The 20,719-nt window shown below is 36.4% G+C and overlaps 1 protein-coding gene across 3 annotated transcripts in view; it reads right to left on the bottom strand.

Moving 5' to 3' along the window:
• Nucleotides 1-20,719, bottom strand: part of ATG10 (autophagy related 10) — a 228,589-nt gene that overhangs the window by 66,595 nt on the left and 141,275 nt on the right. For 2 of the 3 annotated variants that reach the window (XM_005661528.3, XM_005661529.3), the window contains exons 4-5: nt 18,000-18,138; nt 4,665-4,762 (exon numbers count right to left, since the gene is read on the bottom strand). In XM_005661528.3, coding sequence (XP_005661585.2) covers nt 4,665-4,762; nt 18,000-18,138 — 237 coding nt within the window. 3 annotated transcript variants of the gene reach the window in all.

Here is a 20,719-nt window from a genome sequence, read left to right as displayed (position 1 = left end):
GATTAGACCTCTAGCCTGGGAAACTCCATATGCCGCAGGAGCGGCCCAAGAAATGGCAAAAAGACCAAAATAAATAAATAAATAAATAAATAAATAAATAAATAAATAAAGCAAGGAAGGGTGGGAGGAAGAAACAACTGGAGAAACTTAAGCACATGCTTATTTAATGATATTAAGAAATTATTAACAACTTTAGTTGTGCTAGTACAATTGTGGTTATGCTTTTAAAAGAATCCTTACCTTTTAAAAATAAATTTTGAGATAAATGTGGATTCACAAGCAGTTGAAAGAAATGATACAAAGAGATCACTCATACCCTTCACTCAGGTCCCCCCAATGGTAACATCTTGCAAAACTATAGTACATTATCACAACCAAGATACGGACATGGACATCGATGCAGTCAGATACAGAATCTTTCCATTGCCACAAGGTTCCCTAGTTGCCTTTTATAACCACGCTCACTTCCCTCTCACCCATAACCCCCTTCTAATCTCTGATAACTGTAATTTATTCTCCAATCTATAATTTTTTTATTTCCTGTTAGATAGGAGTTCTGCTATGGTGCAGTGGGTTAAGAATCCGAATACAGCATCTGGGGTTGCAACTGAGGCTGGGATTCAATCCCTGGCCCAGGAACTTCTATATTCCATGGGTGCAGCCATTTAAAAAAAAAAAAAAAGTCAAATAAATGGGATCATATACTATGTAACTTTTGGGGGCTGACTTTTTGCACTAACTAATTCTCTGGAAATTCATCCAGGTTGCCAAGTGTTTCAATAGTTGGGCGCTTTGTATTGCTGAGTAGTATCCGTGGTAAGGATGTACCGGTTTGTTTAACCATCCACTCTGTGGACTTCAGAGTTGTTTCCATGTGGGCTCTTACTATTAAAGCTGCTATAATCATTTGTGTAGAGCCCTTGTCTTTTAGAGATATGTACTTAAATATTTATGGATAATATCTTGTCTAGGATTTGCTACCAAAAAATTACAGATTGGGTGAGATACCAAACTAACCTTGGTCAAAGTTTGTAAGTGAATTATACTATTATTTCAACTTTTGTAGATGTTTATAATTTCCATAATATAATTTTTTAAAAAGGAAGACAGTAAGGAAAAATTACTTATCTGACCCCTACAGACTCACATACATAAACACACATATCTTCAAGCAAAATTGAAGATATGATTTCTTATCTTCTGATTTTATAGCCCATGTCAAGATTACAGGAATTCTTTACCTAAAACATACAGCTCACACCTTCCCATCATCATTGTTATAACATTTGCTGCACCAATTTAGGCAGATCCAACCTAGGCATCTGTTCACTTTCTTCTGGAAGTTCTTCATTAGGCTGCACAGCTGATATGATACATAGGTCCGTAATATCGGACAAAAGCAGGTAAGTAATCACCATAATCAAATGTATGAGATTCATGAGTGGCTTGTCTTCAAAAGAGAGGGTTCATGTCTGACATGAATAGGTCCTTATCATCAAGACAAATGCTGAGAGAACAGAAGTGTGATTACTAAAGATGAAGAGCAACAAACTATATGAGCACAATCAAGCCTGAAAATGAAGTGAAATGCATTTTACATTATGCAAAGGCTGCTTTTGTTTTTAAGCAACTCTGGAGGACAGGACATTATTATCATGTTCGGTCTGCAAGCTAATGGTTCTTTAGTATAATTCTGTGAAACAGTGTCTCCTATTTGGTGCCACCAATATTCTATCAGCTCATTTCGCCCAGTGCTGTATCACACCCTCCCCTTCACAGCACTGAGGACACCCTTTTTTCCTTCCACATAGGGCCTTACAAAAATGAGGACATACTCTCTCAAAGATCTCAAGTGAATAAGAGGATGTAAATACCAACCCATTAACTACACTGGGATTAAAAGCTAAGTCCTCCAAAGTAAACATTCATAATGACTTTCAAATACCAAGGTAGTACAGTGGCACCAAATGCATTTCCCTTGCTAGGTCTTCAGTGCCTAGACACACACTGTGATGAGCAACTCTAATGCTTAAATAATGTATGTTATCAAAAGTAGAGATACCTGTCCACAGATCAATACCAATAAGACAAATCCCCAAAGAACACCTAAATGTTACAGTTACGTTTACTTTGCTCCTATCAAATATCTCTCCCAGTAAGTGGGCCTCATACTTGGTATTGAGAGAGTAATGCTTCTTATGATAGGATTTGATCATTAATACCATACTCTGACAAGTAGGAAAAAGATGGTTCACCACCAGGCTGTCAGTGTAATGATTAAATGCCTGTATATAAACTGAAAGACATTAGTCAATTCCATTAAAAACTATCAACATACAGATTGGTTCATGTGGTTGGTTTAATGAGTTAGAAATTCTATCAATGGAACCAAATCTATTGGCAACATAATTAGGAAACTAAGAAAATACGGTTGAGTTCAAAATTTTGTTCATATGTCATATGTCAGAACAAAAACATGTAGAATTAAAACCCACAATGACATAGACCACCAAGGATTGTGCTATAGGTTTGCACTGAGGAGATTAATAATAGGGCTGCCAGTGACAGAAAAAAAAGAAAAAGAAAAAGAGAATCGGGCTCAGGTGCAAAATGCAGAATGTAATTGAGAAGGACCAGAGAAAAAAGACAAAGTTAAATACATATATTTTTGGATGCTTCCTCCCTCTATCCTTTGCTATCTTCCTTGACTCTCACAACCAAACATTTTCTTGGTCCTGTAGATTCTGACTCTACAGTACATATTTTTGGACAGTTTGTGGTCACTGACAAGACAATGGAAGTTGAAACACATAGTGCTCACCCTGACATATTTAAAGGTTAATCTAAAACACTTTGCATAAAATAAAATGCTCTTGCCAAAAATCTTTATGATGAATTTTCACATATATCTCATTATATTATCCTTCTTCACAGCAACCACTCATGCCTGGGCTGCAGAACTGGGATTTTTAAAGCGGGCCGTTTTTGTGAGCTGAAGTGGTTTCCGAGAAAGGAACATGTAAAAGGCTGAAGAAGAAATATGAAGATAGAACAAAGGTAACAGGGAAAGCATTAAACCTGGAAAGAATTCCAAGAAACTGCAACAAGATGGTTCAGGGAGATGAATAGCCATGTTTGGCAGAAGCTGAGATTGTTAGTATGGAGGTGTAGGAGCTAAGCTTAAAGGAGCAGGTTGGATTCAGGGAATGGTACCCAGTGAAACTCAGGAGAGGCATTTAGACCACATGCCATCGGCCCTAGGAGAGCTACTGTGGGTTTACACATGGGTAAGATAAGTACAGTGTGGTTAGGAAGATGTGACTATGGGAAGGGACAGGGAGGAAAGAAGCAGAAGGTCAAAGGCAGGAGGATTTACTAATTGTTCTAGGTGAGATGACAGGGCTTGACCAAGGAAGGTGACAGTGGGAAGGGAAAGAAGAGGATTAATTTGAGGGGCAGTGTGAAAGATACATACACTTAAACCTAGTTTTGTCCTCAATTAAAACTTAAAAAATGGTCATTTGCAGTCATTGTCAAAGAACTACTTATGAGATGCTAAGATGCTTAAGTTGATTGGGAGGTAAACTGTCATATTATGATCAAACACATAAGAGGGCATAAAAATTCTAATGGCTGATAAAGTCATTTTAAAAGGAAGCTTTGATTAAACTTAACAGAGCATGGGAAAAAACAAAATTTTTTATATAAGTAAAAATTATTTTTAAAGAGAGTATGATTGGTTGCAAGGTGATAAGTATTTTTAAATTTCTAAAATAATTAACTGCTGATTTTATCAAGGCAGTAATAATGACATATGATTGACAAATCTTTTTTTCTCTACTTTTTAAAATCTACTCTTTATATCTACTTTTACAAATCTATTTTCTCAACTTTTTTCAGATCACTATTACAAACCCATTATCAATCAAAAGTTATTATTATTATTTTTTTTGCAAATGCACCTATGAGTCAAACTCTGAGGCATTATAGGTGACACAAGCTAAATCATCTATTTCTTGGTGTATGCAATGAAAAAGACACAGACTTTTTTTTTTTTTTTTTTTTTGGTGGCACCCGCAGCATGCAAAAGTTCCCAGGCCAGGGATCAAACCCATGCCACAGCAGTGACCTGAGCCACAGCAGTGACACCATCAGACCGTTAACTGCTAGGCCACCATGAAACTCCACAACATTAATTTTATTTAATTATGAAATTATGCCAACTTGTAAAAAGCACTATGAAAGAAAATCATAGGGTGCTATGAGGCCTTATAACAGAGACTAAACCAAGCCTGGGTCAAGGAAGATGTTTTAAAGGAAACTGTCTGAACTGAAATCTGTAAAGAAATAAGGAAATGAAATAAGAAAAGGAGTTCCCATTGTGGTGCAGCAGAAACGAATTCAACTAGGAAATATGAGGTTGTGGGTTTGATCCCTGTCTTCGCTCAGTAGGTTAAGGATCTGGCATTGCTGCGAGCTGTGGTTACAGACGCCGCTCGGATCTGGTGTTGCTGTGGCTGTGCTATTGGCTGGCGGCTACAGCTCACATTAGACCCCAAGCGTGGGAACTTCCATATGACACAGGTGTGTCACTAAAAAGAAAAAAAAGAAAAGATGAGCAGAAGGGAAGAATCACATATACTACAATGAAAATACTCTCCAACCTGTTGGGTAATTGTGTCCCATGGTCCCTGCAGCAGCCGTGTCTTATAGCACTCATGAACTCTTTCCCATAGGTCCTTCAGAGCTAAAGGTTTTCCATCTGTGAAATTGTATGATAGAGAAATTGTCAGTTAGTAATCCACTTGACAAGTGGTGCTTGGTATCTATCTAAAACTGCTAAAATAATATTTTGATTTTTTAAAAAATCTATACTAGTACACTTACTGTATCAGAAGAGCACTCTATGAAATACTATTTTCTTCCTAAGGGAAATTTAAACATTCAAACTTCTCTCCTTTGTAACCATGTAGCAATTAAATTATCTGTTCATTTATTGCCTCTAGGAATTTTAGAAAACAAATAAGACCCAAATGTATTTTAGAGAGAACTGATATATGGAAATACCAGCAAAGGACCAAGTAAACAGACTCACATATTCACAAAGGTATACTATGGATACCTCTGAAGTCTTAATACTTCCTCTAATCTTTAAATCAAAGACCATACATATGCTTCTTTTACCCTCTTATCAACTGAATATCTGTAACGTTCAAATCAGTCTGTTGGGTACCATCGGGAATAGTTTTTGTGAACAGCTTATATCAGTGAGCACTATGTCAGGCACACAATAAGAGTTCAATATATATTAGACATATCTTCCTATCCCCCATTGCAACATTCCAGTTATTCTCATACCTGAAAGCTAAACGATTCATTTATAGACTATCATTTCTTAGAATTTTCTCATGTTTCTATACCATATGAATTGTGTTTGAAACAGTAATATATTACTACCATAGACAGGGCATTTCTCATGTTTGACCTGAAAAGTTGAACTTTTCCTCAACCTTTATTTTCAATAAATAGCAATAGAATATTTTGATATATTTTCAATAAGTATCTTCATCTTGGCATTTATCTGGCGGCAGGAGACCATTATCTTGTGATAAATAGTTTTATTCTACTGACATTTCCATGTCTGTAAAATGAACAAGATTTATTCATCCAATTAACATTTGAATGTCATGTTTAGCTAGAAGTTAAAAACAAGCTGCCTTCAGTATCTGTGTTATATTGTTTTCTGAACACATTTACAGAGTAGGGCCAAACTTTGCTCTTAAGATAAGCACTACACATTTTCAAAATATGCATGAGCGTGTGTGTTGGGGGGGTGTGGGCACGCACGCATGTGTTGCTGTTGGAAGAGGGAAAGATATCTCAGGTCAGTGTTAAATAGCAAACCAAACAATCAAATTATTAAGAGGTGTCATGCTTTTAAAATAATGTCCAGATATCAAAGTTAAAAGAAATCAAGTTGTAGGATAATAAATTGTTACATCTGGTATAATTACTAATTTATACATAAAGTAACTAAGGTCTTGGGAAATACACATCTATCAAAATTACGCAGCCAGTTCATGACTGAACCGGAGCCAGACTCAGGTCTCAGGGCTCACAATCCAGTGCTCCCACTGCTATTCCATGCTGCCTCTGAGGACAAAGACCGCATCCATTCTTTCATCACTGCAGCCTTGTTGTGTAGTTCTACGCCTCACTCACACACTGCAAATGCTTTACCTGATGAGCAATATCTTTGAAATCATGATTTACACAATCGACACAAAAAATGTATTTATAATGTGACTCTAATTACTCCAAAACCAAAATGGAGCCTTCAGATAGCCCACGGTAATCACTGAAGTAAGACAGTCAAAATATTTTTAAAATCATATCATAAAAAGAGAGATTAAATATGGCAGAAACATGGAGAATTTTGAATCTATCTATTTATGAAGACTGAAGACCCCAAACTTTAATTTAAAATTAAAATGTGGGCAGAAACAAATACTTGGTTAAACCCATGAAACACATTATTATGTGCCTTCATGTTCAGTTGAAGTTATCTTCAATCAAGAACTTTAAGCCCTGTTTAGAGGGTCTATTTTTTCTGTATGGCCTCAGTCAGAGGAGACATAAGCATACTCAATCAACAACTCCCTAGTTTCAGACCCAAGATATTCGATAGCACCAATTTCAACATGCTTAGAAATCTCATTAATCACACTGCAGCTGAGAAGCTCAGTAAAATCTCTTGCATACTTGAAAAATTGAAGTAGAAGCCAAAATGATTTCAGCTGCAACCTACAAAGTGAGAGTGGTAAATTAAGGCCATCTATTTAACTAGTGTTTATTGAGTCCCTACTATGTGCCTCTATCACCTGGAATGATAATACACATTTGAGCTAAAGGAATATTCTGTCAGCAGCCTAAAATGTCAATGACAAAAGAGGAAGAGACATCGGATGAAAAATAGAATAATTAAAAAGTACAATCTTTAGCAACTGCCAGTAGCATTTAATTTAACATTTTCATATAAAATCTCTCAATTGAATAATAACCTACATGTCAAGTAATCTATATATTACTCAAAATGTGCAGCTTTCTAAATTAAATTTCTCAGGGCTATTAGTTTTCATGAATCAAATAACAGCATGAGATATTTCACTAGCACTACCTAACTCTAGTGCAAGCGTGCTGAAGTCACCTTTATCCTATGGTGCATACTTTCACTAAAATTTCATAACTCCTAAAATGAAGATTAGTGAGAGCATAAATTATTTAGAGTAAATTTAAGAGTAATGTTCTGAATGTGATCCCTAGAAATAAAAAGGAAAGGGTAGATTTTTCACAGGGAAATATGTCATTATTCAATATATTGTCTTCAAGAAAGCCTTGAAGGCTATAAAAATTCATGTCATACTCCACAGTAAGGCAGAGATGATGCTCCATCAAAGGGGAAAATGCATTTTTGCTTCAGTGAGAAAATTGTGATATGAAATGAGTGTTAATTGTTCATGTACATTCATAGCAGCTACTGTTCTGGTTAGCTCTGTAATTTTTATTTATCCCTACATACATTTTCTCACAGTTAGTCTTTATTAATCTCAAGAAATCCAAATGAAAATTCCAAAAATATAGACTATGGCAAATTTCCTTTAACATTTCTTAAATTCTGGTTACTGGGCATCATGTAGTAAAAATGGGCTAAAGACTTGGAGTCTCAACTCTTTAGTTTTCTACATACCCCTGAATAAATAAATCATTTAACCCTTCTGAGCACTCAGCTTTTATGTCTGTACATAAGGATAATAACAGTTCCTATCTTACAATGTTATTGTGAGCATCAAGATACAGAACTCAGCTAGCATTACTGAAAGGTACTAACTATATGCCAAGTCCCACTTTATAGATTAGCTCAAAGCTCTATGAAGCAGAGTTTATTATCATTATCTGAAAAATTTTTAGATGGTAAAACAAAGAGTTCAATGATTTATGCAGGATCTGATAGTTATTTTTTATTTTTTTATTTTTTATCTTTTGACTGTGCCCGCAACATGTGTAAATTCCCAGGCCAGGGACAGAACCCACACCACAGCAGCGACCAGAGCTGCTGCAGTGACAACGCTGAATCCTTACCTTGCCGTGCCACAAAATAACTCCTTTTTATCATTACTAGGGTTTTTGTTTTTGTTTTTTGTTTGTTTGTTTGTTTGTGGGGCCCGTGGCTTGGGGAAGTTTCCAGGCCAGGGATCAAACCTGCGCCACAGTAGCAACAAGAGCCATAGCAGTAACAATGCCAGATTCTTAACCAACTGAGTCCCAAGGGAACTCCAAGGTAACACAGTTAGTAAGCAGAAGTAGGAATCAGAACTAAGTCTTTCCAATCATAAACAAAATGAAAAAACTACAGACTGGGGGAAAATGTTTGCAAACTTCGCACCCAAAATGGGCCTAATTTCCAAAACATACAAACAGCTCATACAACTCAGTAACAACAACAATAGAAATATAAAAAAATAGGCAGAAAACCTAAATAGACATTACTCTGAAGAAAACCTACAGATGACCAACAGGCACATGAAAAGACGTTCAGCATCGGTAACCATCAGAGAAATGCAAATCAAAACCACAATGAGGTATCACCTCACACTGGTCAGAATGGCCATTGTTAAAAAGGCTACAGATAATAAATTCTGGAGAGGGTGTGGAGAAAAGGGAACCCCATCCCCACATTATTGGTGGGAATGTAAACTGGTGCAGCCACTAAGGAAAAGAGTATGGAGATTCCTTTTAAAAAAAAAACCTAAAAACAAAACTACCATATGATAAAGCAATACCACTCCTGGGCATGTATCCTGAGAAAATTCTAATTTGAAAAGATATATGCACCCCAATGTTTATATAGGCTCTATTTACAAAAGCCAAGACATGAAAGCAACATAAATGTTTATCATTGACAGATGAATAAAGAAGATGTAATATATATACATATATTAGAATACTACTCATCCACAAAAAAGAATGAAATAATGTCACTTGCAGCAACATGAATTCGATTATCATACTAAGTGAAGCAAGTCAGACCAAGAAAGTATCATCCGATATCACTTACTCATGGAATCTAAAAATCTAACACAATTGAACTTATGAAACAGAAACAGACTTACAGATATAGAAAACAAATTTACAGTAACCTAAGGGAAAAAGCAGGGGGAGTGTTAAATTAGGAGTTTAGGATTAGCAGATGCAAGCTACTATATAAAAAACAGATAAACAAGGTCCTACTGTATAGCAATCGGAACTATATTCAATATCTTATAAAAACTATAATGAAAAAGAATATGAAAGAGTATTTATATGTATAACTATATACATATATAGTTATATATACATGTATAACTGAATCACTTTGCTATACACCTGAACCTAACAGAACACTGTAAATCAACTATATTTCAATAATAATAAAAAACAAGAACTAAGGCTTTCTAGCTGCAGATCTTGTACTTTTACTACTATAGTACTATAGTACTATAGAGCTCCTGGGTACTGTCTCTGTACCCAGGAGCTCTTTGTAAACTATGACGTGATACACACATATTAGTTGTTGTGTTGTTTGTTGTCACTAGCAGTCTCCACCAGCATTGCCTAACCTAGGAGTATCCGGAATTTTGCTTTTCCTATGTTTCCTAGTGGGCTAGGCCTACCTTTTCCCTCATCGCTGCCAAGGCCTCTCTTGATCTCTCCAGCTCAAGGTAATCTCTGCCCTCTGAGCCCTGGTGGCCATTTCTGCCTGCCTCCCCAGCTTTATTAGGATATAATGGATACATGGAATTATGTAAATTTAAGGTATACAACATGACAATTTAACACATCCATCCCCTCACATGCTTACCATTTGTGTGTGTGTGTGTGTGTGTGTGTGTGTGAGCATGTGTGTGATTAGAACATTTAAAATCTACTCTTAGTAACTTTTGAGAATACAATAAAGTATTGTTAACTATAGTCTCCATGCTGTACATTAGATCTTATATCTGAAAATCTGTACCCTTTAATCAGTATGTCCTCATTTCCCCATCTCCCAACCCCTATCAACCATTAGCCTACTCTGCCTAGTGGCATTAACCTACTCTGCTTAGTGGCATTTTGTTTGTTTGTTTTTTGCTTTTTAAGGCCACGTCTGTGGCACATCGAAGTTTCCAGAATAGGGGTCAAATCAGAGCTGCAACTGCCTGCCTACAGCACAGCAACACAAGATCCAAGCCGCATCTGCAACCTATGCCACACTTGCAACAACGCCAGGTCCTTAGCCTAAAAAGCAAAGCTGAGAATTGAACCTGCATCCTCATGGATCCTAGTCGGGTTCTTAACCCGCTGAGCGGCAACAGGAACTCCCCTGCTAGCAATTTTTACCTCTCTCCCGGCCCTTAATATATTCTACTTGTTACAGTGAATTTCAAACCTGCTTTGTTTCCCCCAGTAGACAGCAAATTCCTTGAGGGGATCAACCACCTCTGATTCCTTTATTCATCTCTGCATTCCAGAAACATTTTCATGCCCTGTGTATAAATATTTTCCAATGAGTGGATAGATGGATGTTCAGCATTATTTCTAGAGCAATTAGCACAGCTATTACTAGGAATAAAGACTGAACAATCATGATTAAAAATTCATTGATTAAATGCTTCTCATTTATGGAAAAAACCCTCATACTTACATAAATCTATAGTTTTAAGTAGATGAAGGTATAGTGGATACTTGATTTTTCAATATTCAAACAAAGTTCCTATTCAGCAGATAAGTTCCAAAATAAGTAGAAAGCAGAGAGTTTCATTTTGTACCACTAAAGCAAAAGAGAGGCAGACACATCCCCTCATCTTATCATTCGTGCCTTCAGTTGACCTAAAATGCACCCTTCCACTAAATCCTCTTCTGCTTATCACGGTCAGGTTCAATTATCTGCAACAAAGTGTACTTAACTAACAAAGGCCAGACGAACATTTTATACATCTTGCTTAATATTTATCAATTTTCAAAATTATCAGCCCCAGTTGTTAAAATGTCATATATTTGTCTAGGATTTTTGAGTGGAAAATAAATGTAAAACATCTTTCAATTACATTTGAGAAAGTTAGTGTATGCTGCAATTCATTTTTATGAAAATACGCCCAACAACACAAAGAGGAGTAATTTAGGGTCACCTTAAACTGTCCACACACTGTGTTAAGAACTTATAATGCAAGCAATAGTATAACCTTTCATTTAAGTTAAACACTTAACCTAGCAGAAGTACACACAAGACCTTCTTGAAGAACCTTTGAATCAGAAAATGTCCCAAGGGAAGCAACATTGGGTCTGCAATATCCCCACAACTATTCATCAGAACTCCAAAGACCATATCACCATATAAATACCTACAACATTAGGTCTGCTGGTTCTACTGCAGAATACGCTCTACTTTTAATCCTATCCAAAGTGCTCTGATGTTTTGATTCCAACCTCCTACTTTAGCACAAGAGTACTCAGCATTTTGGGCTCCTGGCTCTCTTCAAACTTCAGTTCCCTCAGAACATGGACCTGTTAACATCTGTAGCAGCACCCTGAGACCATCTATCCAGCTTGAGCTTCTTCCCATGGAGAATGCGGTCTCCACCTTCTCGGCATAGCACTTAACACGTGGACATGAGAAACTCTGTTGTGATGACTTTAAAGAAGGAGAAAACCAAAATACGAGTTTCAAGTTAGGCAGCTATTTTCCTCAGCATATTTTTTAAACAGGCTACTGAGTTTTTGCGCTGTGTATTCAGTAGGCACTCATATATGTTTTACTGGATGTTACAAACAGGGCTTGTTTTGCCAAGAGTAAGCAAAGAAATGTTTCTTCCTTATGAACCACAATACAACACTTACTTGTCCAGGAAGGCTAAGGTAGAGTCTCTCGCAAGTAAGAAAATAAGTTTTTCTGCCTTTTCTTATCTTTTCCTTGCCTCTAAATTCATGTAAAATCTGTTGCTTTTTGTGTATGTGATGCTTTATGTTAACATGGGTTAGAATAAACCCTCTAGCTAATTAGCTGTCCCTGTAGTTTTGTTTCACCTTTTCTTCAATACATTTTAAAATTAGTGCTTGATTTTTCAATAGGATTCTATCCCATCATGTGTTCAAACCCAGTATCCTATTTCTACTCTAGTTCCCCATGTTTTAAACACTTACTTGGTTCAATGAATAATTCTCATTAAACTACCTCTTTTAGGAGTTCCCACCATGCACAGTGGGTTAAGGATCCAACTGCAATGGCTTTGGTCTCGGTGGAGGTACAAGTTCTATCCTTAGCCGAGGAATTTCCATATGCCAAGGGTGCAGCCAAAAAAGTTTCCTTTATTATTTAAAGTGTTCCGTTTGAATTTCTTGCTTGCTTGCCTTTTTTTTTTTTTTTTTTTTTTTTTCCTTTTTGGGCCACACCTGCAGCACCCAGAATTTCCCAGGGTAGGGGTTGAATCAGAGATGCAGCTGCCAGCTTACAACACAGCCACAGCAATGCAGGATCCAAGCTGCGTCTGTGACCTACACCACAGCTCACGGCAACGCTAGATCCTTCTTTTGTCTTTTTTTAATTTTTTTTGCCATTTCTTGGGCCATTCCCTGGGCCTATGGAGGTTCCCAGACTAGGGGTCTAATCGGAGCTGCAGCCACTGGCCTACGCCAGAGCCCCAGCAAGGCAGCATCCGAGCCTCGTCTGCGACCTACACCACAGCTCACGGCAACTCCAGATCCTTAACTCACTGAGCAAGGCCAGGGATCGAACCCGCAACCTCATGGTTCCTAGTGGGATTCGTTAACCACTGAGCCATGACGGGAACTCCCAATGCTAGATCCTTAACCCACTGACCAAGGCCAGGGATTGAACCCGAGTCCTCACGGATACTAGTCAGGTTTGTAACCCTCTGAGCCACAATGGGAACTTCTATGAATATATTTATATTAGTTAAATAATTTTTCATTATTTTTCTGAATAACTTTCACAGTCTGCTCTTCAAATTTCAACCCCTAAAAATCTTTTTTTAGTGCATCAAAACTCATGTTCCATTGCATTATTATGACTTTGCTAGACTTATTATTTATGTAAACATAAGTGGCATATATGAACTTAAGATCTGCTACAATCAAATAAGATTCTAAATTATCTGCCAAATCATTATCTAATTCCCGCTCATTATAATAATTAACTAAAATTATTTTTGCCTTAATCTTTAAGTACCTCTCTAATCTACCTTTCTTTCCTTTTTAACACACCACCTTAACTCTCACTGTACTGGGAATGGTGATTTTTCCCTGAAAATATGTTCTTTCCACTTCATTCTCTCTAAGAGACTATTATAAAAAAAAAAAAAAAAAATTCTAACTACTCCAACTCCAAAAAAAGCCACATTCCTCTTCCTAAAATTTCATTCTTCATAATTTCTTCCCATCCCTCATTAATTTTCTTTCTGTTTTACTCTATCAAAACTCCTACTCTAGGAAATCCTTCCCTTGATCCCCATTCACTTTCACTCAATCTCTTTCACTCTTTGATTATATCCTCCGACTCCATCCCACTCCTTATCTCTTCCATAATTTGACTTCAATGTATCTTTCCAGCCATTTCTTCCACAATTTGTAGTGGAGGAAGACTACCCCAAGCTTCTTCCTCCTCCTCCCTGATGATGTACACACTACTCTAATTCCAATCTTTTCATTGTTCTTCCTTTGAGCTGGCCTTTACCTTGGTCTAGTTATGCTGCCTTTGTGAGGGAATTATTCTTTGGCTATTTATTTTGCCCTGTTCCTCCATGAACATTGGTCAGATGTAAAACAAGCGGATAAATCTTCTGCATGAAATATCTAGGCTATATTTTTAATTCTTTACTCTTACTCCCTGCGTCAATAATAGAATGGATCTCCAGAAAGAACAGACATTCAGTTGCTGAAATGAAGAAATGTTTCCTACCTTATTCAAAAGCAGCCCTTCTGACTAATTAAAGAAATATGTCAAAACGGTCCCCAAGAAGAACCCATATGTCAGCACCAAGAATTAAATATTTTGAAAATGAGAAGAACCACTTGGTCTATTTTTCAATAGAGACTGAGAGCAAAGGAAAGGAAGAGAGATGGGGATAAAACTCAGAATTCAAGCTGAAATAAATACAGAAATCTCTGGTTGTAAATGAAGGGGAAAACTAGGTAAGTTTAAGACTCTGGTAAAGCCCAAAGCCATTATGTATATGCCTAAGGTTTATATTATATTTCTAACAGTTTCCATCAGCTTTTGACCAAAGCAAAGCCCCTAAAAGGGAAAAATGGGACATAAAAAGGTGTTTGAATGATAGAATGATGAGCAGTAGTTGGAAGCTTTTTGCATGATACCTATAATTAACACAGTGTGCCTCAAAAATAGTGGAGGTGGGGAGAAAGACCAGCGCTTGAAGACAGCAGTATTTTGTAAGAATGGACTTTATAGACTGCAAAGCACTATTCGAATGTAGGCTATTTATTAGTACTTGACCCAAGTGCAATTACCTCTCATCCACTACTGGGTAGCAAGTAGTATTAGGTGTGTCCCACCATCTCACCCCAACCTAAGATGGTAAGAGTGGTGAGGGAAAAAAGAGCACTGAGAAGGACTCATTTCTTCTCTTAAATTCACGTTATCCCCTAGGAAACTGAGCTCTATATGCCCAAGTAGTAGAAAGGAGAGATTCCCAGAAACAGAATGCAGTCTCAACGTGGCTGGCTGCCTTCAGGGATCAAATAAAAATGTGTGTTTACAAAAATGGAACAGCTGCCCAGCTAGTTTGGATGTTCACCTTTGAGTCCTTAGGACATTCCATTTTTCTTAGTCAACCATTCCTACAGTTTCTGGGAATGACCAGGCTAAAGAGTAAAGACATGTAAGATATATAAATGGTTTAGGTTCTGCGTTTCCTGGAGACAACAGCATCACTCCTTTCCTTATAACACAGCAAAAAAGTTCAATTAAGGTACCATCACAAGGTTTCCATCTTTAGGCTGTATTCAGAGTGGTTAGAAATTCCTCCTCCTGGTTCATTTAATGAGTACTTGTTGATACTGTGCCGCAGTTGATACTGTGGGTATTAAAATGAGTAGGACAAATAATACATATGTCATATATGTATTATACACACACAGCTGTGAATAAAGCTTGTCAGTTTGTAGGTTTTTTAGTACTCACTATTAATTTCCTTCCTCTTTCTTTTTTTACCTTAAACCCTTACCTTCTGGCTTACCATTTTATCGGAGGTAAGTAAACAAATAACTTCTTGCTATAGTGCAGTATGTACATACGATTTAATGTGATGTGATGTGATATGACATGGGAGTGACAAGAACAACTGGTGTGTTAGCTGAGTCTTAGGCAATAGTTGGCCTGGTGGACACTGGACATGTAAAGGAGTAAGAGGTAACCACAGCCCAATGGATTTGCATTTCAAGAAACAAAATAACAATTTCTTCTGAAATCTAAGCCAGTTGATGAAAGAAAGGTATTGTCAATTTAAATGGGAACTACTTACTACTGCTTTACCTAAAAAAGAAAAGAGGTTCTGGAATGAAAATTCAGAGCAAAGCAGAGAAACTAATTTTTAGTAACAGTCAAACGCAAAAGAAGTTCTAAATATCTGTCAAAAACAAGGCTAAGTGAACTATTTTTGAAGCAACAACAACAACAAAAAGACCCCTGAGCAAGAAATTTTATAGCCATCCTTTTTCTAGGTCAGAAGTCTCTTAGAATGAGACAAAGAAAAATCTGGACCTGGAATAAAAGGAAGATGTTAGGAATCCATTCACCCCACTGATAGAGATTTGCTTAACAAAAAGATCAAAGGCCAGAGTAACCATGAAACACGTGAAGAAGGAATAGACTGAGGGGAATAAATGAAAAATTCTGACTCCAGAGTAAAGGGCAATACATTTTTAGAACACCCATTAGGTTAAGCTAGATAGAAAAGAGAAAAGGAATTATGAGGGTATGATAAAGAAAAGAACCATCTTCGTGTTTCTCCACAAGACAGCATTCAGTATGCTTTGCAAAAATTAAATTTGATATTTTAATGTACCTGGAAAACCACTACATGACTTCCGGAATTCAAAAATTCCTACTGTTCATTCTATATAACACAGAATATGAAGGGTGGAGAAGAAGAAATCCTCCTACATAAAACAAATGACTTGTTTTGGTTTCCTTTATAAAAGCATAAATGAAGAGCATCTTAAAAATATATAAATAGAATCCAAAATAGCTAGTTTTTTTTTTTAAAGAAAACCATAATGAAGAAAAGATCTTAGGAAGTATACAAATTTCATTAAAATATAATTGGACTTGCAGGAACAATTACTGTGCTGTACTGTAAGGGGAGCTGTTGGCACACAAGAGCAAAGCACACGTATGAGCTCATCCACCGGCCTCGGCAAGACCCACTTCCAGCTAGAAGCAGTCATGTTTCAACACCTCTGATTCCCTAATGCTGACAAGCTAAACAACTTGTTTTGTCTCTGGGAGCTCTTCTCTGGTGATTAACTGCTTATGGTGAATACTAATTATATGAAAGTACAGTATTGAAAAAGTAGTGTCCTATTTTCTCTACCTGCAGCCTCAAAAGACATGGCTTTAAAACTGGAAGGTACCAGAAAGAGCTACTGCAAACCAAACCAGAAGGACATTTTCCTCCCCCCACCCCAGCAAATAAATGTATCTCCTTCTACTTTTTAGTATAACACAGCTCACTGACAAGAAACTTCCTTTAACCTCTGGGATCCAAACCAAGCAGCATTACGATAAGGTGAGTGTTTTAAACACCTATAATAATCATATGGACAAATCTGCAGCAAGAGTTTGTGAATTAGTGAACTATCAGTGTCCTCAATTCCCCATGTCCCATGCTGAAAATTTACCCCAAATTGTCAGTTCTTAGGAACTGCACCTCAGATTAAAATCTTCTCACCAGGGAGTCTATGAGAATTTGTTCTTGTGTTTTAAATCCTAAGTGCTTGTTAAACCGCCAACACTGCAAAATTAGAGACCATTAAACAATATAAGGCAGCAAGTGATTAAATCTACCAAATACACATTCAAAGCAGCTTAAGCTACTTTTTAATTAAAAATAAAATATCACTGGCTAAATTCAGATGTCTTAGCTATCCAGAAAAGGTTAGAAGGCTGTTCAAAATGCAAAAGGCTGCTAAGTCCAGATAGAAAACGAGAAACAGGGGAGGGTGGGCTGGGGAAGTGGCTCTTCTTGTCCCTGAGTCCAGGGTGGAGGGGCCTCAAAATGCTGACCCAGTTTAGTCAGAGGACAATGTGAAGTGGGGAGTCCCAGCAGCACTGCAGGGTGAGGACTCCACGCGGCTGCTGATTAAATAAGCTTTATTAGCCAAGGCCTCAGAGGAGACAGGGTGTTCCACCTTGGCAAAGGGAATGAGTTGAGTAACAGCATGGCAGGAAGCTGAGGCATCAGAGATGTATAGATGGCTGAAGGAAATGTTAGCGCTATTTTAAAATACAGCTTAAACGGATTGATAAACAGTTCCTGAAATAATAATTAGTGCTTGGGGAAGGAGACATGGGTACTTTTGAGTTAATGGGATCACTTGAGATGGAAAGAAATCTTTACCGTAAAGTTAGAGTAAATAAACCTTGTAGCTTTAAGTTGTTCCTACTTGTTTAAAGTAAAGAAAAGAAAAAGGGCCAGGGGGGCTTAGTCAACGTTGGGCAGGAGGCCAAGAATCTGAAGATCAGACTTAAGGCTGGGATGATATCATTCACTCTCAAGTCTCGATACTCTTTCTAAAGCATGAGAAAATTTACTGGTAAAGCCTTACCTCACCCACAGTTTTCTTATTTTTAACTCTATTTTTTTCTCTCAAGAATAATTTTCCAAATCTGCTTTCTGCCTTATATGTAAATGTTATGAATTTACATTTAGCTTCCAACATGGTCTTACCTAAAAAGCTTGCCCTAAAGTAAAGCACAGGCACTTGGTAGCTGCAGGAATATAAGACATGATATTCATATTTAATCACTTCAGTTGCCGTGTCAGTCTCTGTCACTTCAGAATCATCCAGGGGTGGCTCTAAAGCCTCCTGAAAAAAAAAAAGCAAATACAAAAACAAACAAAATATGTTTGTCAATAAAAAGAATACATTAACACAGAGAGAGAAAGATGTGGATTTTCTTTTGCAAAATGACAGTTAAATAAATATAGGACTATGAGGTAAGGAAAAGGGAGTTTCCCACATTAATGTTTAACATTTGAGTCCTGGGTAAATAGTAAAACCAGAAAACATTAGCACTAAGTAATTCCAGATTGTTTTTGAGAGACAAAGCAACTCTGGGTAAAGAAACAGGAAGAAAAAAAAAGCAAAAAGATCTATTGCAACAGCAACTCTGAAAAATCTTTACTGCACAATTTTAGCAACAAGATGATGGTTATACAAGCTACCTTCTTCCCTACCTGTGAAAGCTAAAAACATCCTAACAATTGAACAAGAGACTGTGAAATGTCCCTAAAGATTCTATTGTACTTGCCAAAAGATGATTCATTGTGTGCTGAACAATTCCCAGTTCCATTTTGAATAAGAAAGTTATTTTGCAAGAGGTTGAGTTTGTTAGGTACATTTCAAAACCTGAGATGAATCTGTTTTCTTTATTATTGTGCTATCTTTGGTATATTTCTCCAATAAATCCTGATTTATAATAGAGTATAGATGGCAAATATTAATGTTAACTTAAACGGGGTTTAAGCAAAGATGTGTTCTAGCCAGCTCACTTCTCACCTAATTATTCTTCACCAGTTGATTTTTTACTACTATTATTATGTGGGGGGGTTTCTTGAGAATGTATTTTAATGTTTGGAAGCAATTAACTGGGCATGTTGAGTCAGAGTCAGATTCTATCCACATTCACTTGTTTATTTGGGTTGAGGAATTTTCTTTGACCTTCCTAGTAGAAGGAAAAAAGCAGGTTGGTTTGGCTCATTTCTACCTCTCATTAAAATGGTAACAACAATGAACAATCAGGAAGAGCTACAGGAAAGATTTCAAACTTTATCAATATGAAATAAGGTTTCCTGTGGAGATAAGTAAAGCCACAGACTACTCTCCAGATCTGTTATCTGCTTTACTAATTCCCCACTCACAGTCAATTCATTGGGGAAGATACTACACTAGATAAATCCCAGCCGAAGATAGTTACAAAATAGTTTTTCACTAAACTCCAGTAAACACTATAAATTAAACACAATGAATTTAAAATAACCACAGAGAAATCATTGAAATAAATATTTCAGATAAAATTAATAAGTAGGGGGCAAAGATAAATATGTCTTCTTTTAAAGCAATTCTCTTAACCCAAGTTCTTTCTTTTTGGTCAAAGATTGGAATTATCTGGCAATTATAATTTCTTTTCTTTCTTAACATTATAAAATCATTGTGATGAAAAATAATTGCAAACACTACACAAGTACATTAAAAAAAAAGTGAAATTCCCCTCATCCCAGCACTTTAGTAACTCAGATTTATAACCATTTTCAATAGGTCATTGTGTACTTTTCCAGAATTTAATTTTTTGGCCTAGAAACACATATACACATATATATCTGCCTCCCCTCCCACTTCTACATCTGCAATTAATATGTGGGCATATTACCAGGTGTTGCCATATCAATGCTATATATTTTGCTCCTTCTTTTAATGACTTCACTGTATGCCACTATATGACTATGCCATAGTTTTGTGTGTTTTTTTAAACATTTCCATATTGCTAGATATTTTAGGTTAATTATAATTTTCTGCTACTACAACTAATGCTACAGTGAATATCTTAGCACATATATTTTTATACACCTCTATTTTTCCATGGTGCAGATTCCTAAAGGTGACATTAATGTATGAGAGGGTATGTGAATTTTAAATTTCAAGAGATACGACCAATTTGTCTTCAGATAAAGGCTGTACCAATTTATACTCCTGAAAAAAAAATTTAAAAGAATGCCCTTTCCGATATTCCATAAATACTGAATATTAATTTGTTTTTAACTTTGCCTAGTTGATGAATAAATGTCAGGGGTTTTTTGTTTCAATTTCTAGTTTCTTGATTACTAATGAGAATGAACATCTACTCATGTATTTATTGATAATTTGTATTCTTCTGTGATTCACCTGTTCTTATTTCTTTCTTACTTTTCTGATATTTAAATTTCCATTTTTCTTCTTGAATTAAATAAACTTTGTGTATTAGAAATAATAACTTATTACTGGAAATATATACATATCTGCACCATAGGAAAACAAAGTGTGCAAGGATTTATGTGATATGTGTATATGTGTATATAAAACATTTTCTCTCAGTTTTCTTTTAACTTTGTTTCGTGTACATGTTGTCATGAAAATTTTTTTACTTTCATGTAGTCAAATCTGTACATTTTCTGTTTGCAGTTTCTGAGTTACCAGTCTTCACTGGAAAGACTCCTACTATGTTCCACTCCATCCTTAAAAATTATAAAAATGTTAAACCTCTTTATTCTACAAACACTCTTTCTCTCTCTCTCTCTCTCTCACCCACATGTTTTAATACATCTGAATTTTGTTTTTGTGTATGGTGTGAGGTAAGAATTTTTCCCAGATGATTTCTAATAGTCCATTTTTTCCATTTATTTTAATTGAA

The sequence above is a fragment of the Sus scrofa genome, chromosome 2 (assembly GCF_000003025.6).
Source record: "Sus scrofa isolate TJ Tabasco breed Duroc chromosome 2, Sscrofa11.1, whole genome shotgun sequence".
Lineage (NCBI taxonomy): Eukaryota > Metazoa > Chordata > Mammalia > Artiodactyla > Suidae > Sus > Sus scrofa.
This window is presented reverse-complemented; position numbering and strand designations above follow the sequence as displayed.